The following is a 26,853-nucleotide window of genomic DNA, read 5'->3' on the forward strand; positions in this document are numbered from 1 at the left end:
TCAGGAGTAAACCACACAAAGAAAAATGAGCGTGAAATCTGTGATGGTGTCGAGCTGAAAGCACCGTGTATCAGCGATGACAATCACAACATGCAGCATGAGAACATTGACAGTCCTTTGTTGTCATACATGCTTCTAATATATCGACTGCTGCCATATGTCTCCACAAGACCAGTCCCTGTGCGTCTGTTCCTCTCGCTCAGAAATATAAAAAGGGCAGAAAAAAATCAAAGAATTTATTTTCTTAATCAAAATATTACTTATTATATAACCCCAGCTGGGCAAAGTAGGCCTGCAGACTACAGGTGGGGCACAAAAGCTCCTTCAAGGACTTTAAGGTGGGTTGTGTTTTACTATCCTGTAATCTAGAGGCCTGTAATCATCCCATCTATCATAATTTAGTTCCAAGACCTTCATTATTTCAGTCTTGATCTTACATGTTCCATACTCCTGAATTAATTTAATCAAGTTGCTGCAGAGGAGACCAGGCAGCCTAAGAAAGTTTCGCAGAGTGGAAGAAACTGGAGTTTAATATGAGCCCATTGGCTCATTTTTGCCCTGAGGCCTCCTGCAATCATTATAACAAGCCTGATATGTTTCTGTGTGCCAACTGTCATGTCAAAGAAACTTTATATTCTGAAGGAGATGACGGGAGGAAACAGTAGCTTTTGTGAAGGCGACAAAACAGTCCACCTAACAGTAAAACATGGGCAATCATATGAGAATCATATATTTGCATGCATTTAAGTGAAAACATAGTCAAGTGGTTGACCATCATATGACTCAGCTGCACATGTTTTTAGCGCCATCTGGTGGGATGACTTTTAATGAGAACGGTACTTCCACGTGTGTTGTCAGGTTTTCTCATGTACAGCAAGTTTACCTTTATGTCTCCCATACAATTAAGAAAAACATCTTATTTTTTGAGCCTTGATTAGATAAGAGACAGAAGTGAACTGACAAGGAAATGATGCAGGAAATGGTGAATGACCTAGGTCACCAGATCACATACAAGTGATTTATTGTCAAATAAATAAATAATAAATTCACAAAGGTGTATAGTTAGTAAGGCAAACAAACAAACAGAGCAGACAAGTCCACTGCAAAAACAGGCGGACGATGAGGTGACAGAGAAAAGCCCATCAACAGTTTTTCTTTTCACCCATCAGCCACTGCTTTTTTAACAATCCCCACAAAAAAGGATTATAGAGCTGGGAAAGACAGCAATTAAAAATTATGTTCTGGGGTCATAAACTAGCATTATGCCCCACTATACTTGATACAATTTAATGTAATAAATCTCAAGTAGTTAGTAACAGATTAAAATTGTTTTATTATGTGACTTTAAGTACAATAACTACTGTGCCTCTGCAATAAAAACCACAGAGTCAGAGCAGCCTTTGTGGCACTTCATCACATTTTCTCTTCTGGAAAACAGCCCATGAGGGAACCTTATCATGTTTTATCTACTGTAGGGGCATTCAAGAGGGCACGTTAGCTGTTTTTTCAAATATGGGTTCACCACTAGGGGGCAATTAACCCCCCCCCCCCCAGTGCTCACCTGAGTCCACCAGTGGTTAGTAATATATTTATTTGAAAAAACCCCCCAGAAAACTATGTACCACAACCACATCACGAATATGAAATATATATATAAGATATGTTAGTAAATAAATAACATATGGCAAATACTGTGATGTAATTTTTATGTTTCAGACAAACAATGTTTAACAACTGCTCATCTATTTTTTTGATTGTGAAATATCCCATACATTTTTGACAGATCTAGAGTCTCACATTTTTAGGCTGTTAACTCTGCCTGCTCTTTTAATTTTAACTATATCATAATCCAGATAGTGGTGCACTTTATTATTCCACATAAAGGCGAAGTTTTTCATTCATGAACAGAAATATTCCAGATCACTTCCAAAGGCTGCACCTTTTTTTTTTTTGTATAACTAAAAAAAAAGCTTGTGGAATATTATGAAATGTTTTTCCCTGAAACCTCTGTCTGAATATTTGCTTTCAGAGTCAGAATTGGTTTCATTGCATAATAGGTTTTCACATACAAGAACTTTTCTGCATTATGTTGGTGCATAACAAGAAAAATAGTGATAAAAATATAAATAAAGATTAAGGGAAGTTCTGCGAGTTAAAACAGCATAAATAGAAAATTAATTAATAAAAAATTAACAATAACGTACATATTGGTATGTTTATGTTCAAATACCACAGTTCCTTTGAATTTCACTAATTTTTCATTAATTTTCTTGTTTTACTATTTAAATTTTATGTTCTTCTTATGTGTTTATCAATTAAATTAGATTTCAAATGTGCAGTTTTTCTGTACGTGGTTGTTTTTACGTTATGTTGTTGTTAATAAAAAAGGACACTTTTTAATTATACTTCTAATTTAAATAAAAAAGCTGTAGTTTTTGGTGGATATTTTCTATCATAGTCCATATAAATTTCAATAGACGGGTTTATCCTGCTCTGTGATTGGTCAGAGCGGACCAGCACCCACCCCCTCTCCTGACCACTCCCCATCCGTGTTTCCCCCCACGTGACTCCGCTCGGGTCGCTTCTGCAAAGTTAAAAACAGACTTGTGTTTATCTTGCAGGCTGTTTGTGTGAAATGCTCTTCGACTAGTTAACCTTGTTTTCTTTCCCTCTTCAGCTTTGTTATTTACTTTACTCTTCCCAGCCGTTAAACGCTGAGGAGAGTGTCAAACCTTTGCATTTACCTGCTTCACTCTTTAGCATTTCTGCTCTCTTTGTATTTAAATTGATCTTTTTTTGTGTGTGTTTTTTCTTCAGCTGATACCGTGCAGCACGAAAGAAAAGGGTTTGTTTGTCTGTTTTTTTTTTACGCACTCTGTTTCGTGCCATTTTGTCCGAAGACTGTTTTAAACTGAACAGCTTGTTCTGCAGACGTTTTTTGCAGTTTTTTGGGGGGATTTGTTGCTCGACAGGAGGAGGAGGAGTGCACGCTGAGGATTTTTTAACCGAGCGCCATGGCGACCGAAGTGGGTACGTGGTCCTCCGCTTCTCAAGCCGACGGTGAGTGCATGAATTCAGCCGTGCTTTATGCAGCGTAGGTCGGTGCAAAGTCTCCCGGAGCTACCGCTGGGCCTGCTGGTGCTGGCATGCTCTCCCCTGCTCCATTGTCCCTGCATGGGATGGGCTGCAGCTAGCCATGCTCCACCATGTGCTCCGTGAAAACCACACACACACTCATAAGCTCAGAGAGGGCACTGGTGCAACACCAACGCTGACTGTTACACGCGGACGCAGCTTTGCACTCAAGGCGCTGCAGCCAAAACCGAACTCCGTTTGAATTTTGTAGTTTTTTAGACGCTTTGACACGACGTTTGTTGTTGTACTGATCTTACATTTAACCCTTTCACGTTTCTGATTGGACGAGGCCATAATGCTCACTTCCGCTTTGACAACACAGTGCATTTTCATACACAGTGACTTTTCAGTGCTCTTCATCATCGGTGTTAACAGAGTACTTGCATGAGTAAGACTGAGCTGTTTTGGTTCCTCATTTTTTTTGTTGTTATTGTTCAACGCCACGATGTTATGCTTATTGTTCCTCCATCACTTACTTGTTTTTCCAACGCGTTTTACCCGTTATTATTGCAGATAATGTTCATTTCCTGCATGAAATTTTAGCTTTTTTTTTGATAAGAAAATGCGTGCAGAACACACTGGACGTCAGCTCCATCGTTAAAAAGTGCATAAACAGGATGTACCTCTGATTTATCTCGACCATTTTGCGCAGCACCGACGTTTAGCCAATAATTCCTCTATCGTGCACGCGTCTTCAATGTGTGCATTGTTTGAACAGTGATCTTAATAAGTGAACAGTGTAAACAGTGTCTTTTCTGGACTGATATTTGAGCTCATGGCACATTGGGTTCCCTGCTTTCCCCTCTCAGCCTGGCGATGACGTCGACATGTATAGCCTACTATATGAGCCAATAGGAAAGCCTTACATAATCTCTGCCTTGTTGTCTATTTAAAGCTTACATAAGTAGTAGAAATGTATTGTTAGCGGTCGTAACCTGTTATAATGTGTCACAATGAGATTCCACTTGTTTGATTGACATTTAACATCAGATATTGATAGTGTATTGGTTAGAGTGGATTCACCTGAGGTTACACAGAGGTGAATCAATGCATGTGAGTGGAGACACCACATGGTGCAGTGTGTTATGGTAGTCTGGCCTTGTTTGTGTATAAAGATGCCTCAGTGCACAGACGGGCTTTTCTGCATGAACTTGGGTAGTCTTTTTTTTCCTCAAGGAGGGTCAGCCACGCTTGATTGAGCAGCCTCTGTTGATGAGGTGGTCACACACACACACTGTCAAAGACTCTATTGTCTGAGCTGAAGAAAAAAAATGAAGGGGGGACTCCTCGATACATTGTGGGTCAGTCTGGACACCGCAATTGCACAACAGTGTGTAAAATGTGCATGGTGTAGCACACAAGTCTTATCAAACCCATTAGGTGCCCGGGCTTTAAAGACCTTCCTGTTTTGGGGTCAAAACTAGTTATCACAGTTAATTGTCAATTAAACTGCCTAATGATTCAGAAATCACTAAAGCTTAAATGTCCACGTCCAGTGTGTAAGATTTATTGGGAATTATTGGCAGAATATGGCAGAAGTGGAATATAATATTTATGAGTGTCTTCATTATAATGTATAATCACCTGAAACTAAGAATATTGTTGTCTTTTCCTTAGAACAGGCCTGTTCAATTATTTTTTCAGAAAGGCCAGATTGGAAAAAAGTAAAATGCCAAGAGGCTGGATGTCTGTATTATCCAGATCTGACCTGTAAAGTTGGGAATTTAAATGTGTAAAACAATTTTTTCATTTTTCCCTCCACTTTATTAGTTTTCACTATTGGAAACAAATGTTTAAAAGTACAAATCGCCTTTATAATCCTACATTAGAATTAACTTGATGATTTAATAAACACAACATTGTATTAAACTGGTCAGTGGGACGGCAGTTGGATAGGCCCGCCTTTAAAATGAGCTGGTTATATCCACAGAGAGTGTCGGTCCTCTTCCAGGGAGGCCGCCACGATGCGTCACCATATTTCTACAGTAGCCCATATTGGACAAACCAAACACTGGCTCTAGATGTGGCCTTTCATGGTTTGCACAAGTCTCACGGCCACCATCTGTCTATCTTCAAGCTCACAGCTAGATGCCACTAAATTGTATGCACTCGTCTAGGGATGTTAATTATTAATCGATTAATTGCCATTAAGAATTTAACAGATTAAAATGTATTAATCAATAGTCTAGAAATGGCAGTAATTGTGCCTCATTTGACATTGTTTGTTGAGTGGAGTCATCTGTTGAATAAGGAACGAGGAAAACTTGAAAAAATGAAAATGAGAAAATGTTTGCATTTTGTGTCTTTTAAATTTTATTAATTAATTGTGAGCACCAATATTCTCAACTTTGAAAATGGTAGTTTAACAAAAATAATCTCAGTCAAAGTGCACTGACCAGCGTGTTAGAAGTTTTCATGCCACTTCTTATGGCCTGAATCTGTAGATGGAGTTTGGTTGGAGGTCAGGTTTGTTTTTCCATTAACTCTGACACACTGAACTGGTGAACTGGTTTTGGCTTTATCCCCCCTGTGCATTTTTTATGCACCGTATATTTCTTCTCTTTTGTTTTATTATATGCACAAATAAAGAACATAGAACAAAACGAAACACCTGACAGGTAGTTCCATAGTTCTGGTATACAGTTTTTATACGATGCAGCTTTGTCTGGGATAATATGACACTTTCTTTTGCAATTAGAAGCAAAATCCTGCAAAAATCAACTTGTTCTCTCACGTTGTCTGTCATGTTGCCTCATTTTGTCTCAATAAATGAAATAAATGAGAAATTAGCCCTGTAAAATTGGAGAAGATTTATTTAATGTGAATGGACAAAGTGACTTATCAAGTAATGCTTCACCGCAAATATTCAGTTTGGCCTGGGTGAGTTTCTGGAGCGGCACAGAGCAGGTCTGTGCTGTGATAAATAGCCTGTAGGTGCACATGTAAAGCCTGTGCAGAGCCCCACCTGTGAGGGCATTTACATAAGTCCTTGGGTAAACAAAATGCGTTAAGAGCATCATGGAAGAAACCCACTGCCATAAATGTCAAGCCAGATATGTTCGTGGCCTGCTGAGTACACACAGTACACATTATGTTATGGTGTTGCCCATGTCTTCTTTTGTTAACCCTCCTCCACCCTCCTCCTCCTTCTCCTCACTTACAGCCATGAAAACATGTTTGCACTCACCATCCGTTTGCATTAAATTCTTCAGTTTGGAAACTGAGCAAACGTCCTGTGCAGAGTAGTCTTACGGTTTATAAAGAAGAAAAACATGTTATCAGGCCGAGCTTATCTGAATAGCTCTAATCTTTCATATGCAGTTTATCTGTGTTGTTGCTCTGCAGCTCTTACAGCGGATGACTCAAGAAACAGAGTCAGCAAAACTCAGTTTCGATTAAATGGAGTTGTTCATATTTCTCTCTCTGCATTAATAAAACAAGAGAAACAATATTTAACACATGGCAACCCTCATGCTTTTATTTGTGGCGTGTGGGTGGCCACGGTTGTATATTTAAAACATAAATCACCACATGGACATAAGTTTAGGTGACGTGTCTAAAACATGTCTCCTGTCATTTAGTGAAATGACAGTTAAACCTCCAGAACATCCACACCCTCTTCTCCTTTGATAGATAATCACCACTGGAGTGTATGCAGCAGGGCTCTTTTCTTTTTGTCCTCTTTATCATTGTGCAGATGCTTGTTTGACCATAGAGGACATCACATGTGTTTGTACTTATGCTTGTCTCTGTGTGGGTTGACAGAGAGAGAGATCTCTCTTAGTAGATGTTTGTTTTAAACCCAATTGGCCCTTATTTTAACTGAGATTGAGATTTTTTTTAATATAGTTGCTAAAATGGCAGCATAATTATGTATTATGATTAAACTTATGTAGACGTGAGAACACAGGAAGTAGGGAAATAAAGAAAAGAAGGAAATGTATAACCACATAGGAAGCAAGAATTAAAACAACAAAAAGTTGTCCTTAATGCACTGCTTCTGCCTCAGTCCTTGTGTGCAACCTTTCTGAGCCTGCAAACCTACAGATCTGTTGGTCTGTGCAAGTTAGATCACCCACTGCTAACTTCTAACTATAAACAATTTACACCACTGTGTCATCAAAAGTTAATATAGTGTGTAATTTGCTTGCAGTCTTGGTTGTGTTGCAGTACGTTTCTTATGATGCACAAGGATTCATAAAACTAATGGGATCTAAATCAAAGCCTTTGTGACTCAGTTAGTTTTGACAGAATACATACAAAACAAATCTGCAACTATAACAATGCATAACTGTCATTAAAGATCCTACATATGTTTTAAAGTTGGTATCATTGGGTAAATGTTCCATAATAACCTTTCAGCATGACATAATTCAAGTGGCCTGAGAGAAAAGTAGACTTCTGCTCCTGCTCTTGGCTCGGTTTTTAGGCTTCAGAAAAACTCGCCTGTGACAGGAGACTTTGGTCAGTCAGATCGATAAGTTTGTTGAGTCACACTCAGAACGTCAGCATTTGATTGAGTCTCAATTAGGGCTGAACAAATAATTGGAATGTTATCAAAATTTCAATATGCTCTACTGCAATTTTCAAATCACAGGATGCGCAATATTTGTTTATGGCGAAATGTGTGTCAAAATATAATTTTAAATGACATTTTATGGTGCTGCAGAGTTGTCTGGGCCAACACATCATTCTCTAGACTTCAGAAAACACCTTTGTTTAGTACAGATCCCTGGAAAAAATAACACACCATTATTGTTTTAATGTGCGGTTTAATTGAAAATGAGAATAATATCACAAATCATATTGCAAGTCAGGTCAAGTTGGAGCCCTGTAGCATCTCGTAGCTCACATGTACTAAAGTCGCATTTTCATTGCATGGCACAGCTCAACCAGGACGTCCTGCACAAACCTGCAATTTTTAAAGCCATGTATCAAGAACACCATCCCCTCATATATGCTGAGGAAGTACCAAAAGCAAGTATAGTTGAGCCGTAACATGTAGCATACATGCACATGCAGCCAGCTACCAAAACAAAGAGCATTACAACATATACAGATCGAGTGTGACTTCATTCTTTGCTCAGGATGCCAATGTACAATGTTCAAAATATTATAATACTCATATATGGAAACTTTGCAACCTGTAAAGATCCCCTGCTTTGAATAATAATTTGTGTCTGATAGGTTTTTTCCAAAAACAGTTTGATTACTTATTTAAAAATTATTAAAATGAGGACTCCTGCTCCTTCTCCCTAGAATTTATGAATATGAAAATACTTATCATTTCAAAAGTTCACCTGCTGGATTCATGTTGTGATGTCACAGATCCTGCTGGTACACACATGCCTTAAACTGCAGCTGAGCACAGACAGATTTCTTCAGCACATAAATGTGAAAACAGCCATCTAGTGTGAGATTCCTGCACAGACATCATGCGGGGTAAATGTAAAAATGTTGCTGCATTTGACAGATTCTCCCAGAAATTGATGCTGCATACTTGCATACATTTACAAACTTGAAAAGTAGGCCTGTGTCGTGAGAGGAATGTGCTCCACTGACCTCCCTCATTCATAAACACTGCTACTGTATAGAGACCAAAAACTGAACACCTCGACACTGTGGAAAGCTCCCACCCAGCATGTAAGGCCAGAGGTCCTCTGCTGGTCTGCATCTGGCTGTGTGATTAAGAACTGGTTAAAAAAACTGTGGGGGTGGTTGTGAAAACCATCATGGCAGTATGTTGTGAGCTTTGGTATTCAGTCTGGTGTGCTCTGGTGGGTGTGCAGGGTTAAAGACAGCAGAGTGAGTTTGCTGCAGCTGTATGGGCTGTAACAGTGACACACAGACCTCCCTTCTGCAGATTAAACCTTAAAACAACCACTCATTCTGCTGTACAGAGGCACATCTTCTCTGCTGTGTTTAAAACTAAACTTGGCTGCATTTTGTTATGCTTGTTTTGCAACTCTTTGTCTTGGAGAACAGCCCTGACTTTCTCTGCCTTCCCATTTTTCTGCTCCTTTCCGATTGGCCGTCATGTACTTGGCCCAGCACCAGTGGGTAGCTCCTAATGTACTGTACTGGCAGGCACTGTGGTCTACGTGAGGGAAAGAGGAGGAGGAGATGACACATGGTGGGCTGTTTACAGATTTTTGAGGGCCAAGGGTGTGGTGCTGCTCTTACTACAACAGGTTAATTCAGGGAGGTGTCCTGCTTTACTCAAAAGTGCTTCCTTTCTTTTGTTATTCACACTCCTGAGCTGCATGAATGCTGCAAAGCCAAACTTTTGATATCCTTTAAATACCTCTTTTAAACCAGGTTGCACAGCATTATATTTTTCCTGCGCCCTAAGTATGATAACTGAGTTTCACCAGCAAAGATTAATTTAATCTAAGACTAGCTCTAATCAGAGTTTAGCAAGACTAGGTTTAAAAAGAGTAGATCCAATTTAAAAACTAATCTCAGTTTAGTGATGTAAACTAAAAGTGAACAGTTTAACTAATATGGAGATGCTTGTCTTCATATATTATAAATTAATAAAAAAAAAAAATGAGCTAAGAAGTCACATTGTTTGCTAGTTAGCTAAAAACTTCAAAAAATGTTAAACCATGATTTAATTTGGCTTGTTGCCCCAAAACGTTGAATTCCAGTTTAACTGTAGTCAGATATTATCTTTAATCTTACACTTGAGGAGGTTTAACTTTAAAAATGGCTCTCTTTTAAGAAAAATGAGCAAAAGTTCCCTAAAGGAAAGTTACGGAAAGCATCTCCATATGATTTAAATCGGTACATTTTGATTCACTATACAGAGTATTATTTTTTACATTTTAAATCTTGATTTACTCATTTTAAACTTTCTCTAACAAGAACTTTGTTGGTGCAACCCAGTCTGTTCCTTCTGCAGCACACAGCCTGCTGCTGCTTCTTTTTCAGATTGTTGGTTTTATCTGTGGTTTGGACCTTTTCCCCTCTCCTCCTTGCTCTGTGCGTTTTCTACGTGTCCTGTAATCTATAGGGCCATAACTCCTCAAACTGCCATTCGGGGCCCGTGCAAGTATTCATTACACCCTCAGACATTCCTCCTCCTCCTGCTTTCCCCACTCTCATGTGACCAGTCATGGACCCAACCATGCCATATGTAGTCAGGTCCACTCTAGCCTGTGCGGACCGATCGCGAGAAGACGGGAGGAGTAAAAACAGACTTGTCAGCATTTCTGCAACATGTGTTCCCCTTTGCTCCCTCCCTCTCTCCCTCCACCCATGCCTGCTGGAGAGTTACAGTCACACTTGTTGTTGTCTCGGTCTGTGGAAGAAGCAACATGTGCAGACGATTCTCCCTCTAAACTACTGTATATTCTTTCCACCCACGGAAGAATAGTATATTAATATTTTAAGTAACTTGACACTTTGACCAACCTTATGACTGCTGATAGAGCTGGTGAGTGTCACAATAATGCATGTGTTAACTTGTGCTGCCATCTTCTTGTGTTATGGTTTGGGTGTTATATGACCTTTGGCCCAATGTGCAAAACACGGCTGACATATGGAGGAGGTGGCTGTTGCACATGCTGTCAGAAAGCATTGTTTTCACACCCCAAGCCAACGCCGCTGTCATATAAAGGTGTGTGTGTGTGTGCGGTTTGCTGAATGCAGCAACTTGACCTGTAGAATTTGCGGTGAAGATAAATCTAAGCCAAACAATATAAACAAGGTAAACAAGTGAAGTCTCTCTATAGTCATGAGCTCTTTTGTGCATATTGAATCAGTCATATTTCTCAATATACAGCAATAATAATAATAACCTAATTCATATGGAACCATTTATAAACAAAGTGCTCTGACAATTGAAGCAAGAGTAAGATACGCAGGAGGCAGTATAACAACAGGAAGCCAAACACTTAGACTAAACAAAACCAAGACAAAATTAAGATCAAATTAAAGCTGCTTTTGCACTCCAGCATGTGTCGGACTTGTGATGGCTGCAGCCTTGTCAACTGGTTGACAGGGCTCTGAAGTTTTGCATGTTTTGGACACTGCAGGAATTAATCATTGTCACCTCCTAAAACATGTAATTTCCTGTTGCCAGTAGGTAGCGCCGCGTCTGCCTGACTGAATATTGTTATGTTCAGACTGGGACTCTTATCAAATGTGAAGTTTGGGGCAAATTGTACTTTTAACACTCCTGTCTCTTGGTGAAATCAAAAATTTCAAACATCAAAATTCAACACTGTGACACGGCCACACTGTTCAACGAACAGGGGGTCTTTTGATGACCTCATCGCAAAGGTCTCTAGATAGCGCACACTGATACTGAAATACATCAGATTAATCCTGTAGGAGGAGTTTAACGTATTGCCCCTGGAAATGGCAAAAACGGCGTAAAAATGGCACAATAAATTCAAAATGGACAACACTGAGTTGGGTTTAGGCTGTGGCTTCAAGAGACTTTTTTTGTATGTCTGGACATGATGCATGTGCCTACCAATTTTCATACCTGTAGGTGAAACGTACCAGCAGGGCGTCTTCTTTGAAAATGTGCATTAGACCCATAAGATGCATGTTAAGGCCCTCAAGAATACAACTCATTTGGATAAAGAGAGAGAGAAAGAAACATAATAATTCCTTCAGATATAATTAGGTCAACAAACGAGTCAGTGCTTGGGCCCTAATTTAGACAACAAGCAATGATGCAAAAACAGAGAAGACAGAACGGGAGAAGAGATAAGTACAAAAAACAAACCAAAAAACATGTCTATATAAGTAAATACAAATTTAAAAAGTCTATAAAATGGGTTTTATGATGTGTTTTAACAGATGTCACTGATTCTGAGAGCCTTGTATGTTGGCTGAGGAGCACTGATGGCAAAAGCATGCTAACCTTTCAACAATAATACGCAGAACATTACAGTATATTCTCACCAGAATGCATCTATCCTGATATCAGACAGAATAATGAACTTGTTACGCTTCATTTCCATGTTCAGACAGTCAAACTCTGGAGTTTGAAGTCTGAAATTAAAGATGTATCAGGACTTGGAAGTAATGGTTGACAAATCGGCAACCAATTCCTTTTTTGCCATTCGTGGCAACCGTTTTTAACATTTAAAAATGAGGACAGCAAATTAGAGCTTAACAATTAATTGAATAATTGATTATTAAATTAACCGTCAACTCTTTTGATAATCAATTTGAGTAATTCTTCAAGAAAAAAGTTGAAATTCTTTGTTTGCATCTTCTTGAATGTTAATTTTTTCAGAGTTCTTTACTCCACTCTGATAGTAAACAGAATATTTTTGCATTATGGGCAAAACAAGGCATTTGAGGACGTCATCTTGGGCTTTGGGAAACAGATTTTTCACCATTTTCTGACATTTTATTGATCGAACAACTAATCAATTAATTGAGAAAATAATGTGATGATAAATTGACAATGAAAATAATTGTCAGTTGCAGCCCTATAGCAAACAGTAAAATGTACACCTCAAATCATAGATGATATTTAAATATTGCTGTCACAGTCAGAAGGGAACCAGGCGACGCTGCACATGCATTGGTGCGTGCACTCTGTTTTAGAAGAAAATGATAAAGCAAATATGTTTTTTGATTGTTGGATAAAAAATTAAAATAACCCTCAAACATCACAAACTAATTTGTAAATTGATTCAACTGACAAAGAATCAGATGAACCTGATAGAAAAACAAAGGAAAAACGAGGAAATTTTTGAAGTCTTGGGCAACAAAGTATCATGGCATCTCGCTGGACATGAAATTATACTGCAAAGCATGTACAACAGAACCACAGTACTGCAATAAAGTAAAGTAAATATTCTATTATGTCAAATTATCACTGTAAGCTGCCGTATAACTGCATAGTATCTTAATTACTAAAATTATAAGGCGACTAAAAATGGCAGCCACAGTTACAGTTGGTTTTAAGCCCTGCTTATGTCGTGCACGGCGGTATTGTTGTGTTTTCCCCACGCTTTTTCTGTTGTCCACTTACCTTTAGCCATATACTGCGCTTGACTATCCAATGATGTCCCCGTTGACTGGCACATGTTTGTATAGCAGAAAAATTACAAACCACATTATTAACCTCAACTGTTCTAATTTTGTGACCACAGGGGTGTTCTCTTTTGAGGACAACCGGGCTGAGGCTAACCATCCCTACAGCGGTGACGACGATGTGCTGAATGAGTCTGAGGTGAACGGAAACTGGACCCCTCAGGAGAAAGCGCTCCATGAGGCGCGACTCAAAGCCAAAGCCAAGCGCCGCCTGCGCAAGTCCTCATCCCGCAACTCCACCAGCGAGTCCTTCTCTGAGTCGGGAGATCTGGCAGGAGGCGACCCACACAGTCCAAAGGGCAAAGGCAACACCAATGACCGCAAGTCCAGGACGGGTAAAGGCAGAGGCCTGCCCAAAAAAGGTACATTTGAGCAACAATGGTGCATCTTTTTTTAGTTTTTTAGAAGCTGACACAGCCTTTTTACAATAATAGAGAAGAGGGAGCAGCTGCAGGCGCTGTGCCCAGCAGCTGAGAGGAACATTTTCTTAGAAAGTTCAGCCTCATAGAGTCTTGATGACCAGTTAACATGAATGAAAATACAAGTTATAACCTCAACTAATACACTGAAAACAGAAAAAAGCCCTGGTTGAAACATTTGTGATCATATTTCATATCATGAAAATGTGACAGTTTCTGATGTCTATAATTGGTCATCAGTAGCATTTAATTTGTTTGGACATGTGAAACTTCATGGTTTGTCTTCTGGCTTACTGGTTGTCTGCAGGTGGGGCAGGTGGTAAAGGAGTTTGGGGGGCTGCAGGGATGGTTTATGAAGATGAGGAGCCTGATATACGGGATCCCAACTATGATGAATCTGCTCAGGTGAGCCAGTTTAGCAGACTTGTCTCTTTCTGGATTTTGGACTGTGCATAGATTAATCTGCATATTTACCTGAATTAGGAAAGTCTTAATTAGACAGACGGTTGTAGAGAGATGACAGAGATGGGAAATAAAATGCAATAAAGGCTGCAGGCTGTGAACTGGTGGCTTTCCGGCTTGTGTTGTCTCTTTAACCCCTTGGCCACGATGGCTCCTAGAGGTTTGTGCTCTTAATCCTAAAAAGGATACAAGATCTTGCTCCTTTATTCACCATTTTTCTGTATAACAGGTGAAAACTTAACCTGTAACAAACAAAAGCATAAAAGACTTAGACTGTCTCTTAGCTTTCATAAGAAAGTTACTGTATGATTACTTCACAGCTGTCCAATAAATACTGATGCTAGCCATCAACAGCATTACAAGTAAATATTTGCTGTGCACATCATCTGTGCACAGGAAGTAAAATTAGATCACTTATACATGTTAACTAAGATATTAAACAAACATCAAACTTAAAGCTGTTGCTTTTGAGGGTGTAAAAAAGCCGTAGGACACACGAGAAACTTTAATTGTGTGCATGTCTGTGCTTCATGCAGCTCATTTACTAATGGGGTTTCAGTATCCCACAATGCACAGCGTATCTCTTGCAAAGTATCAAAATAAATTCCATATCTATCTAAATAAAGTTCAGTACAAATCAGTGATATTGTGCGTCTCTGAGTCTATCTGGATAGAATATTCTAACATGAACTGTGATTATTTGCCACAAACAATGTACATTAATTATTTTTCTTACTAACTTAAATCAGAGGGCAGAACATGGTGCAACCAAGAATTTTTCAATTTATTAACAACAGCAATTTATTAATTATGGTGTCTATAATGCATCTTCAAATGGTTCATTCTGTCCCAGCCATGGTTCAAAATATATTTGTGAAGATATTTGACAGTTTGGCCAGAAAAATGACTTGAAGATCAATAGTTTGTAATACATTTTGTAAATTAAATCACCGGTTGACTAACTAATTGATTAATAGTTTCAACTTAGTGCAACTAGTGCAACTGGAAAGATTGTGAACCCTTTATAATTGTCTGTATTTCTGTATAATGTGATCTAAAAAGGGATCATTCCTCTGTACAAAGCTGCTTCAACTCAGTGATGTGATGATAATTTTTCCAAATGAAAAAAGTGTACTTTTTTTGTTTGTTTTAACTGGGTCCTCTTCATTTATTTATTTTAGGGCTCTAGGATAAAGATCTGATTCCATTTAGTCAGAAATCTACATATATTCTAAAGGGTTTTTCACAAACGTTCCAGCTGTTTAGTCCAGAGAAAGTTTTCCTTGTTTTGCACTGTGGAAGTTTATCCTTTATTTTCAAAGTGAGTGTTTATTTTCATTACCTGACCATCATCAGCCTGCACACGCACACATGAGTTGTTTTCACCTCAGATAAAAGCGCATCACCAGCAGAGGTTAGTTTACGACAGTTGTTGTTGGTCTGACCTGTTGTGTGGAGCAGCTTTTTGTTCCAAAGAGGCCCACTGATCAAAGCTGCGCAACAGCTTTTATGTCTTGTGTCAAACAAACGTGCTGATGTTGAAGAGCTGCTGAATATAAACGAGGCTTTGCTCTGTGAACAAGATAACGATTGTCCACGCTCAGACAACAGGCGTCTGCACGCTTTGCATCGCTAATGAATTACACAATGTATTAATGTTTTATTTGGCGTATAATCAAATGAGATTTCTGTGTAATTTATATTGGATTAATCTATTGAGAAATGCTGATTTTTATATCCAAAAAGTCCACACGATCTGGCTCATTTAAAACACGCCTACTCACATGATTCACCCAGATGGCTCTGTCCCATCACAATCATCAGTATTTTCAATCTTTAACCCTGTTATCGAGCAAATTCTCCGTGTGATGATGCTGAAAGTTTGTTTGTCTCCTGTTATGGTCTTGCTGACTGACTGTGGGAGTGGGAATCTAGCTTCTGTCAGTAAGAAGTTGATAACGGTTTGGGAACGGCTCAGTAAAGCCTGTGTGATTTGGCCTTGAATGTCATAGCAGCATGGTGGAAAGATGTCAGTGTGTTAACAGGTAACTGGGTCAGAGTGGTACAGAAAGATACCAGAGGCGTGTGTAGTGCTGAGGGGATTGCCTGAAGGATTTCTGAATAGTACAAGTCATCCTGTCATCCTGGGAAAGTGGCAAAATGTTAAAAGAATTTTGCCTAAGGTCATAACCCTTCAATCTCCTTGGTTTAACTATAAGTGGCCTTCATTTGTAGACAAAAATTGAACTTTTGCATAAGTGTTGACTGCAGGTTTGCTCTTTTGCCTGGACTTGGCCGTACCTGATTGTTTTGGTTCTCTCTCATCACTTTCTTCAATCAGTAATTACATCATCATGCAACATGAGCAGAAAACAGGAAAGTGAATCAGGGTTTTGGACTCCTGGCTGCAACCCTCCTTTATACTAATATTTGTTCTCCTGTTCTATGAACCTGGGCTTATCAGAGGAGGTCAAGACAACTGAGACATTATTTTTTAATGTTCTAAATTTTACAGGACATTAAAAGACAGTCTTTCTCTTAAAGATGGCAAAGTTTTTTTTTAGTTTGTAGGTCTGTAAATTATTCCAGTGGTTCATTGAGTAAACTGATTTATTCAATTCTCCAGTGCTAAGGTTGGTGCTAGTGTAAGATTTTGTCCACACTTACTATTGTTCTCCAGGTCTCAGTGAAACCTCACTCGAGAAGTTAGCTAGACCGGTTTTGACTCATTCTTGGCATTCACTAATGCAGGCATTGAAATGAAAAAAGTCTGAGTTAATTTGAAGGCTAAAAGAGGGACGGAGAATACAGACATTTTCATAGAAATCTCACTAATAATTATCTGAAAGTATTATGTGCGTTATCACTTTTCAGGCCTGGATCACACAAGAATCTAAATCTTAATGGTGTAAATTTTAACTTTCTAGTTTTTGAGAATGGATGGCTCTAATTGGTGTTGATTGCACCCCGTGTACGGAGGATGAGTCCTCAGCTGTGACCCAGATTCGATTCCAACCTTTGGCCCTTTGGTGCATGTCGTCCCCTCACACTCTCTACCAATTTTCCTGTCTATTTAAAAAATCAAAAAAGTCACAAAGACCCAGAAAAAAAACTTACTAAAAAAAGAATGCATGTGCGTCCACTTTATTGTGCATATTTGTGTATATGAATGATTTGTCTTGACTGATCATGTGTTTGTTCTTGCACAGGGAGACACAGTTTATGCAACAGTCATGCCAGAGGTAGATGAGAAGGAACTGGAAAAAATGGTCAACCCGATTGTACAGGAGTACTTTGAACACGGAGACACAAAAGAGGTCCAGGTAAGTCCTGTAGATGAAGAGCTCGCATGCCCAAATAAAGGGATCAGTAACAGTACTGGTTAGACACTGTATAGTCCACGCATGTCATACATTTTATTTTGTCCTCCCTGCCATCAGATGTTGCTGAAGGAGCTCAACCTGGGCCCGCATAAGTATGAGTTTTCCTCCCTGGCCGTGTCTCTGTCCCTGGAAGGAAAGGCCAGCCACAGAGAGCTGACCTCCCGCCTGCTGTCTGATCTGACGGGCAAGGTGCTGTCACAAAGTGACATGGCCCGTGCCTTCGACAAGATCCTCAAAGAGCTGCCAGACCTCATACTGGACACGCCCGAGGCTCCACAGGTAGAGCTGATGTGCAGAGAGGGAGGTGGCTGTTAGAGCCACAGATTTCTGGTTATGTAAATTTGTATTGTGTGTATAACATGGTCAGACTTTATGCACTCATTCAGGAAGAAATAACTACTGGTGAAAAATGAAATTGCACAATATCTACACTTTGTCAAATTTTGGTACATTTTGGACTACAAAAAATGTGTAATGTCGTCTCTCAGATGTTGGGCCAGTTCATAGCCAGAGCCATAGCGGACCACATCCTCCCAATGTCTTTCCTGGACTGTTACAAGGGCAAAGTGGACTGTGAGCACGCCAGGTAAGCCAAGACGAGCAACATTAGTCTGCAGATACAGTAGCTTCATCTTGAACAAAATCAGCCATAAACGCAACATCTGAAAGATTTCTTAAGCGAGTGAGTTTGTGGAGTTAATTTTATGGTCAGATAAGCAGATTATGACTGAAACACTCTGACTTTCCACCTCTTTCTGTTGCAAAAAGCTTCTGCTTTCCACTAGAGGAACAGATGTCATCAAAGCGCCCAAAAAGTACTTTTGAAAATCTTAAAACCAGTGTCTCTCTCTCCAGAAATCATGACTGGTGACTCAAGATAATCCACAGACCTTGTGAGCAGTTTCATGTAGGAACTATTTTCTTTCTGCAGTAGAATCTACCAGAACTACTTTCTTTCTACTAGAAAGAAAATAGTTCCTTCGTGAAACTGCTCACAAGGTCGGTCGATTATCTCAAGTAACCTGGTCATGGTTTTTGGAAAGATGCACTGGTTTTGTATTTTTTTGTGCTATTATATTAGGCCCCATTGTATTGAAGAGCATGCAGATATCTTAAAACTTAACAACTCTCACCAAAAAAATCTAGATGGATCAATAGCACCACAGGCCACGAGGAAAACATGTAATTTTGATTTTGGGGTTAACTGGCCCTATAATGCTCACACCTTATGCTCATATCCCTGCATAAAAGCCATATTTTTAATTTTGTTTTGTTTTTCAGGGTGGCTTTAGACCGTGCTGCAGTGCTGCTGACCATGAAGAGGGAGATGGTTCGTCTAGATAACGTGTGGGGTGTGGGTGGAGGCCTCAGACCTGTGAAACATCTCATCAAAGAGGTGAGCTCAGGCCAAACGGGTAGAACATTACATTTTAAAAAGAGGTCAGAGGGTTTGCGTTGTTGAGCTCTGCTTCTTCATTGACATTATGCCATATTTGTAAACAGACGGCCAGAATGCATGCTGGGTAGAGAGCTCCAGGCCAACCCTCTGCTATGTTGCTGTGTCAGCAGAGCACTTTTCTCCCCTGAGAAACTGGAATTGCAAAAACGAGGGCACAGGAGGGGCTGACACAGATACACACCCTGCAGTTTACACACGCACACACACGCACACACACATGCACTGTTCATGCACGAATTTGCCACATGCTCTCTGCTTCGTCTTTGTTTACAATTATTGTTCCTTGATCTTGAATTTCTGGAATATTTCGTGCTAATGTGGGTGCGGATAGTGTGGGAGTGCAAATTGTAAGTTATGTAACACTTTAAGTGATTTTGTTCGTGTTAATAAATGGGAGATCGGTCCGTCCTCAGTAGCCCTCAGACCTGCTGGCTCTCCTGTCCAGTTTTGATTTCCTGCGTGCTTGTATCCATCCTCAGGGGGAACACACCAGGCTGCAGGAGGCTCATCGTACTCTTTCACTTCTTTTCTGATTCGCTCTGTTGTTGTCCTCTCATTCTCCTAATTCTCTCAATTTCTTCATCCTCTCCTTTGTCACCATCCTTCTTGTCCACACTACATCCCCTCCTGTTACTTTTTCCTCCCGATGCTCAGACATTCTCCTAACTCATTGAATTAAACCCAGAGTTGACTCACAAGTGTTCAACTCGCTTTGAGGGTTTTGAACTTGTTGCATCAATCACATGCTACTAAAATCTCAAGTGGTATGATGACTAATTGTGCCATAAATATATTTTAAGAAAAATGCTCAATGTGTATGCAACTCAGCAGTGAGAGTCACATAACCAGGCAATGCTAACAAATGAAGCAGAGACTCAGAGTTCGAGGACTGCCTCAAACCAGAAGAAATGTTTATTTTTTCAAGCTGACTGAGTTTTCAGGTATGTCAGACTTGTGTGCCAAATCTTATTTCCCAAGGAAGTCAGGTTATTGCTGCAGTAAATCCCCTATATATAGAGGCTTGATGAAATAGTTTGAAGGCAAGACACGCAGGCACAAACATTGTTTTTTCATGCACTGGTCAGTTTCATGATGTGGGCTATTTTGCTTCCATAATTTGTTTTCTTTCAGACTAATGGAAAGCAACGTGCAAAATTTCACTTTTAGATGCAGGGCTGCTCACATCGCAGCTCATTTGCTAATACTGTTAACAAATGAGCTGCATGAAGCACAGACATGCACATGATGAAAGTTTTTCATGTGTCTTATGGATTATTTCCATTGACTGTTAATCTAATGATTACTTTCCCTATGTAATGATTACTTGTTTGGTCTGAAAAATGGCAAAAAAGTGAAAAATCTCAATCAGATTTTCCCAAAGCCCAAGACAGAGTCTTCACATATGCCATCAAGCCAAAGAAATTCAGTTTAATGTCACAACGGAGTTAAGAAACCAGAAAATATTCACATTAGAGAAGCTGGAAACTGAGAATTTAGATTTTTTTTCTTCCAAAACAAAAACAAAGCTCAAATAATATCAAAATATTTGACAATTTATAGTCAACTACAATAAATATGTAAACAGAGCTGCAACAATTAATCAATTAATGCATTTGTTGTTAAGATTTCTGTTCTGGAAATGTATGTTAATAATTACATTTCATTACCTTTCATTTAATTTTCCTTTAATTATTTTACAGCTCTTTGTCTTAAACAAATGTTTTGCTTTCACTCTCGAGCTTGGCACAGAAAGCCTGCTGCAAAAAAGTTTCCCTTCATAGAACACAACTCAGTTTTTTTTTAAATAATTTTATAATCAGCCAAAAGAAATAAACATAAATGGAGTATATTTTAGTAAAAAGTACATCCCTCACTTCCTTGTGCACAGATCAGCAAAACAGAAAATTAACTTCATTTTCAGTTTCGTCTAACTTGCACAACAAAGAAAGTCTGTCCTCCTCTGGAATTGCATTAAACCTGCCAGTCTCTGGGAATAATGTTAACGTTCCTAAATTATACTTCACATACTGTGGTGCTAAATAGAATTAAATGTCTTTAAAGTTGGACAGTTCGGTATTATTTTCACAGTAACGTAAATGGATATACCTGAACCGTCACTCTGTTGCGCTGATTTTCTCTTTTAAATAGAAAGAGACAAAGATTAATGTGTTCATCCATCTGTTCTCACATAAAAATTCCAGTGGTTATTTATTACATTTGACAGGTGTCAGGGCAGATCACTGCCCTCCAGTGACGACAGTTTCAGGTCTTACTTCATTCCAGCTGCATTTGATGCGCACAGAAATCTCAATGACAAGGGCTGAAACCAACATTTGATTTGTGTGTTCGTCTGTTCCAGATGAACCTCCTGCTCAAGGAGTACCTGACGTCAGGAGACGTGGCGGAGGCGGAGCACTGTCTTCGGGACTTGGAGGTTCCACACTTCCACCATGAGCTGGTCTATGAGGTATTTAAAAACTTGTTATTGCGTCACTTTTTCACAGGTAGACCAAAAAGCAAAAGCACACAGAGTCACCAATTGAAACACGAGTTTGGGTTTTATAAGAAAGATGAGAAACGCTGCTGATGCAAAACGTGTCGGACAGCAGAGTACAGAGACACGAGTCTGACCCACAGAGACGTCATGTCACTGTGAGAGCAGGAAACATGGAGCATCACTGTTCCTCCACACTAATCAAAAACCACAGCACTCTTCATGTGAAACGGAGCAGCAGATCATCTTACTGCAGAAATACTGATATTTTAAACAGTTTTAAAGTTTCTCATCTATCTCATTTATCTCATCTCATTTACACGAGACCCATAATAAGATATAAACTTCACTCTAATGTCTCCTCTCTGTTTCTGTCACTATATTTAATAAAACTATCAGGATTTTTTGGCAACTAACAGCACTCTACAAATGTAGCATTAATTGAATCAAAATGTAAAGACTGACACATTGCATTGTCTTGTATTGCATCGTATCATATCGTATCATGACAGAGCTGAATCGTATCGAACCGAATCATTGGCCACTTAAAGATTTATAAAATATATCGTATCGTTGAACATGTGTTGAGATGCGTATCGAATCATCTCAGACAGTGAGATACACACCCCTAGTGATTAATCATTAACATCCCCACTTTTATGAACCAATATGGACTGTATTCAACGTTAATCTTCTTAAAAAGATACAGGTTGGGGGTAGTTCAGTTGGTAGCACACGTGCACCATGTACTGAGGCTGTTAGCGGCCGCTGGTTTGACTCCTTCCTGCGGCTCATTTGCTGTGTGTCCTCCCCTCTCTCTCTCCTGTCATATCTTCAGCTGCCTGCCCAAAATAATACTAATAATAATTATAAAAAAAAGGTACAAGTTAGATTCAGTACAGTGAATTTTTCTGTGTCTTTTCTCTTCCTGGTACTCAGTCACGTGAACGACAGAGGAAAACTGTTAAAAAAAAAACAAACTGTCACTTCTGTTTTCTGCCAAGGACAGTGTGTGTCTGGCAGAGCTCAGCCCAAATCAATCAGTCCAAAATGGCAAAGCACATTGCATAACAAGGAACTGTTTATCCTCCATACAAATGTAATTGCTCTGTGATTATGTTCAATTGTTTTTTGTATTTTGTTTTTTTTTGTGCGCACAGTGAAGAGTGTACTGTTACATAGCCTGTTGTGTGTATGTGCAACACATTCAGAAAGTATCACCCAGATTTTTGTCGTCTGTCTCATCAGATTTTTATTTTTCTAAAAAATATTAATACATTAAAATACAAAACTGTTTTTTTTTTTTTTTTTTTGGTACTACTGTGCCCTCTCGTCTCATGTGTATAGATGGATGTCAAATGGCAAACTCTGCCACCATGTGGTGAAATGTGCAGCTTACATGTCTCAAAAAGGTCATTTTTGATCATCACTTGTTGACTCTACTGATCTTTGAGTTTATTGTTAGATGGCAGCACGATCCTCTTTCTTAAACATTAAATGTTAAATCATGATTATTTTCAGGCTATAGTCATGGTGCTCGAGTCGAAAGGAGACACTGCCAGTCATATGATGATAAAGCTGCTGCAGTCCTTCTGGAAAACAGGCCTCATCACTGTGGATCAGATGAACAGGGTCAGTGCCGTTTTGTTTTTGTTTTTTAGCCAAACTGAAGAAAAATCTATTTCTCTGTGAAATGCATTATTTGAACCATGTTTATTTAACATTATAGTCCATTTTATATGCTGTTTTCCATGTAGGGCTTCCAGCGTGTCTATAATGAGCTCCCTGAAATCAACCTTGATGTGCCACATGCTCACTCCATCATGGAGACCTTTGTGGACCTCTGCTACCAGGAGTCTGTCATCACCAAACAGCTGAGAGATGCCTGTCCCTCTAGGTTAGTGGGCCATTAATTAGCACTTGAAAATGCTGGTGTTTTCCATAATTAAGTCATTCATAAAGGGCCAAAACAACAATCTGTTTATGTGTCTCTCAACACTTTCTGACTTTTAACTTGTTCGTGGCTCTTAGCTCCAGTAAACAATAGGAGGTCAGATCATTCTCAGTGTTAGCAAATGCACAAAGAAGGATTCACACGTGTATTTTGATGATGTATTCTCCATGTAAATATTTTCCAATGCACATTTTTTCTGATACACACACTTTTTAATTTTTGTTTTCGTTAAGACTGCATTTACAAACTGCTTGTCATGTGTGAGCTTGTCTGCATTTGTGTGTGGGTTTTGTGAGACTCCCTTGTCATAGATTGACTCATAGGAAATTATCTAGAGACAATCAGATTCTTCCTCTTCAGGCAGTCACGTAAGCGAAGACTCAAGGGTATCAGCTGATGTGATCTTGTAGCATTATATCTACCTGCAGGTCAATCTGAACATGGAATCTGGTAGCAGCTCTCCACAGGCATGTGATACATCTCCTGCTGTGCAGTTATGAATATTAACTAATGCTAGTGTTAAATGCCACATACATTTAGCAAACAGCAATGAGCTATAATGCTGATAGAATCAGCTATTGTCTAGCTAGCAAACTACCCTAGCAAGCATCCATAACTCAAATTTGTTTAATCATTCACAAGAGTTATCTGTGGAGAGGAGCTCCCAGACGCTGGGCTGCTGTTAGACGTTTGCTCGCGTCTCGTATTTTAATTCATAATTGTAGACTGAGCAGACGTAGTGTTTCATGATGACATTAAATCAAACCCCTGAATGTACGCTGAAGCGGACAAAGTCATCTGATTGGCTACAGATAATTCCATATTGTAAAAAAGTGCATTTATGAATTGAGCTCAGGGGGCTCTCAAAAAACCCACCCGCAAGTTCAGAAAAGTTCACTCATACGTTAAAGCTGTATGTGGCAGTGATTTATATGTAATCCCAAAATACATTGGTGAATCCTTCTATTTGCAGTCATTTATACAAAGCAACTTTTCAGCTGTGGATTAATCCACATTCTGGAGCACTAGCAAGTAACGGCAGCAGGACTGTGTATGTAGCATTGACTCAAATTAAACGGCAGTGCCCATTTTTGTGGTAATGAAGGATAATGTCATAGTGCAACATTGGTGCAGTGCTGTGTTTTTAATAATTAAGAAAAATGGAACTCAGCACAAAAGAAAGAGCTTTATCAGGCATTGACTGCACAGACAGTATTTCTTATTAGGATTAACTCATTTTTGGTTTTGGTATTTTCACAAGATTTGTTCACTGTAAGAAAATTATAAAATATAACCAGCCTTAACCTTTAATATTGTAAGAATCTGACCACACTAACTCTGTCAAACTCTCTTTCCTCCACTAGAGGGCGGAAGCGTTTTGTCAGCGAAGGAGACGGAGGGGTGATCAAGAACTAATCCACAGGAGGAAGAAGAAGAGCAGGAAGAGGAGGATGGAAGGGTGTCTACAGGTTCTCGCACCCCGTTTCCGCTCCAGCATGTTTTCCCTGAAACGGGGTGTGCTGGCAGTCTAAAGTTTCCTTGTTCCTCTCTTGATAATGTTGTCATTATACAGACCAGCGTTGACGTTCGGTGAAAGTAGACTGAAGAGTGGCCTGGGCGTTCAGTTCCCTTCATCTTGTTAATCACTGTTTTTGACATTTTTTTTTTGTAAGAATATTTTAATTTCTGGGGTTGATGCGCCCTTCTTGCCCTAGTCTTTGTACCTGTTTCTAATTCAAGTCAGAGTGGCAGAAAGACGGGGGAGACAGGCTGGGGGAGTGTGGGAGATTAATCAGGGTGTTTTGTCTCTTGCTTTGCTACACCTGTTGCCATGTCTTTATTTTTTTTGTTTGCCCATGCAATGTGCTATAAATGAAAACAGCACTTAAAAGACAGAGCATACTGTACAGTCAGTGAGCACTTAGTAATTCAGTTCAACAAAAATGATCTAAACCTCTTTTTTTCTTTTGCCACAAATGATTTGAATCAACTTCAAGGACAACTTGCTTTGCAGCTCCTGGTTCAAGTGGCTCTATTGATCCTTTATAAACAGGGTTTTTTTTTTTTTTGTTTTTTCTTTGGTTCTTGGTCTCTGAGGCTAAATGTTCACTTTGTAAAGCACAGCGGTCAAAGCAATATGTGTTTTGGCAATGTTTGGGTGTTTATTTGAATTTGCATTTGGGCACTTATACTTTGGAAGCCCTTTTTGGAAAAAAACAAAACAAAAAAGAATAAATTGGGATTAATGTGAAAAAAAAAATAAAAAAGTCAGCAGCAATACAGTAATATTTTGAGGACTCTGACCTTGTATTCACTTAATGGATCTATAGCTGACATGGTCAATAATGGACCCTGGACAGGAAACCTTTACAAACCTTCTGTTGAGGGCAGAATTAATCTGGAAACTGTCTTTAAACTTGAATTCTGTTTGTAAAATGACAACCTGAGCTCTTCTTGCAAGACGTATTGAGACTTTTTTGCCACAGTCTGTAACATTTTTACATGTTGACCAAAGTTTAAGGTGGCTAAAAATATTTCATTAACTAAAAAGCAACAAAATGAAGTTTCTGTTTTGTTTTGTTTTTCTTATCTTTTTTTGTTCATTCATGCCAGCAGTGTTGGTGGATGGGCAACCATGAGTAAGGGATTGGGCCAGCATAGTAGAGATGTACATCAATCATCAGTTGTGATCTTTAATGTATATTTCAGCCTTGTCTTTCTTTGTACCTGTGCTTTCTCTTGTCTCATATCCCATCTTTCTTGGTCAGAGCAGGTGTAAAAATGTTAACTTAAACCTGTAACTCAGAAGCAGTTTGAGGCCAAAAGTTTATTTTATTTTTTTTTCTGACTCTTGACCCCATTTATGGTACATCTGAGAAACTCGGCTATGTGTCTTCATAGCACAGCTTTATTATGCATACAGTGTAAATAACTGGTTGAGGGAATTTGTGTTAAATGGTTCATCTTTGGAAATTGGTGGTGCAATTCACAGGACATACATGCATGCAGCTGTCCACTACCAGATCGAGGCTATAATGTCAATGTTTTGTATTCCTACAGTCATCTTTGTACTATTGATTTATTTTGGATCAGAAACTGTTCATAAAACACACTCCCGTACACAAAAAGTTCATATTCTATATTTCAATAAAATGACATATTTCCCTCTACTATGTCGTGTTTGTAATTCTTTTGTCAGAATAATCAATTTGTTGTATTTAATAGTGTGATTTCTTTCTTTGCCCCTTCTATTGATTGATTTAAATTCATGGATCTCTTGCTTTTACAAACAATGAAAAAGCAACACATATTTAGTGTTTAAAAAAGTTATTTAAGTCATTAGCATGAAAATAAACATGAAAAAACAAATCAGACATAAAAACAAAACTATATAATTAAACTACAACAATATGCGTGCAAATTGAAATGAATCATAAAGAATATAACATAAATAGTACAATAAATACACATAAATGATGAGT

The 26,853-nt window shown here is 38.9% G+C and overlaps 1 protein-coding gene across 2 annotated transcripts; it reads left to right on the forward strand.

The window, feature by feature from the left end:
• Positions 1-2,595: 2,595 nt before the first annotated feature.
• pdcd4a (programmed cell death 4a) lies at positions 2,596-26,541 on the forward strand. Of its 2 annotated transcripts, none has more exons than XM_084715252.1 (11): positions 2,596-3,060; positions 13,260-13,562; positions 13,927-14,024; positions 17,291-17,404; positions 17,522-17,743; positions 17,953-18,050; positions 18,746-18,860; positions 21,283-21,390; positions 22,939-23,049; positions 23,175-23,314; positions 24,736-26,541. In XM_084715252.1, the coding sequence occupies exons 1-11, from the start codon at positions 3,015-3,017 to the stop codon at positions 24,785-24,787; spliced, it is 1,407 nt and encodes a 468-aa protein (XP_084571378.1). In that variant the 5' UTR covers positions 2,596-3,014; the 3' UTR covers positions 24,788-26,541. The 2 variants fall into 2 exon arrangements, with proteins under 2 accessions (XP_084571378.1, XP_084571379.1); XM_084715253.1 differs by lacking the exon at positions 2,596-3,060 and adding an exon at positions 10,430-10,573.
• Positions 26,542-26,853: the final 312 nt, after the last annotated feature.

Source organism: Lutjanus erythropterus, chromosome 3 (assembly GCF_056507025.1).
Source record: "Lutjanus erythropterus isolate fLutEry1 chromosome 3, fLutEry1.hap2, whole genome shotgun sequence".
NCBI classification, from domain to species: domain Eukaryota; kingdom Metazoa; phylum Chordata; class Actinopteri; order Lutjaniformes; family Lutjanidae; genus Lutjanus; species Lutjanus erythropterus.

What these genes read in the sequence shown, in the direction of transcription:
- pdcd4a (XM_084715252.1), top strand. Translation starts at nt 3,015, where the DNA reads ATGGCGACCGAAGTGGGTACGTGGTCCTCCGCTTCTCAAGCCGACG. An exon ending in ACTATGATGAATCTGCTCAG is followed by an intron (nt 14,025 to 17,290) that starts GTGAGCCAGTTT and finishes GTTCTTGCACAG; the next exon opens with GGAGACACAGTTTATGCAAC. An exon ending in CTGTGGATCAGATGAACAGG is followed by an intron (nt 23,050 to 23,174) that starts GTCAGTGCCGTT and finishes TTTTCCATGTAG; the next exon opens with GGCTTCCAGCGTGTCTATAA.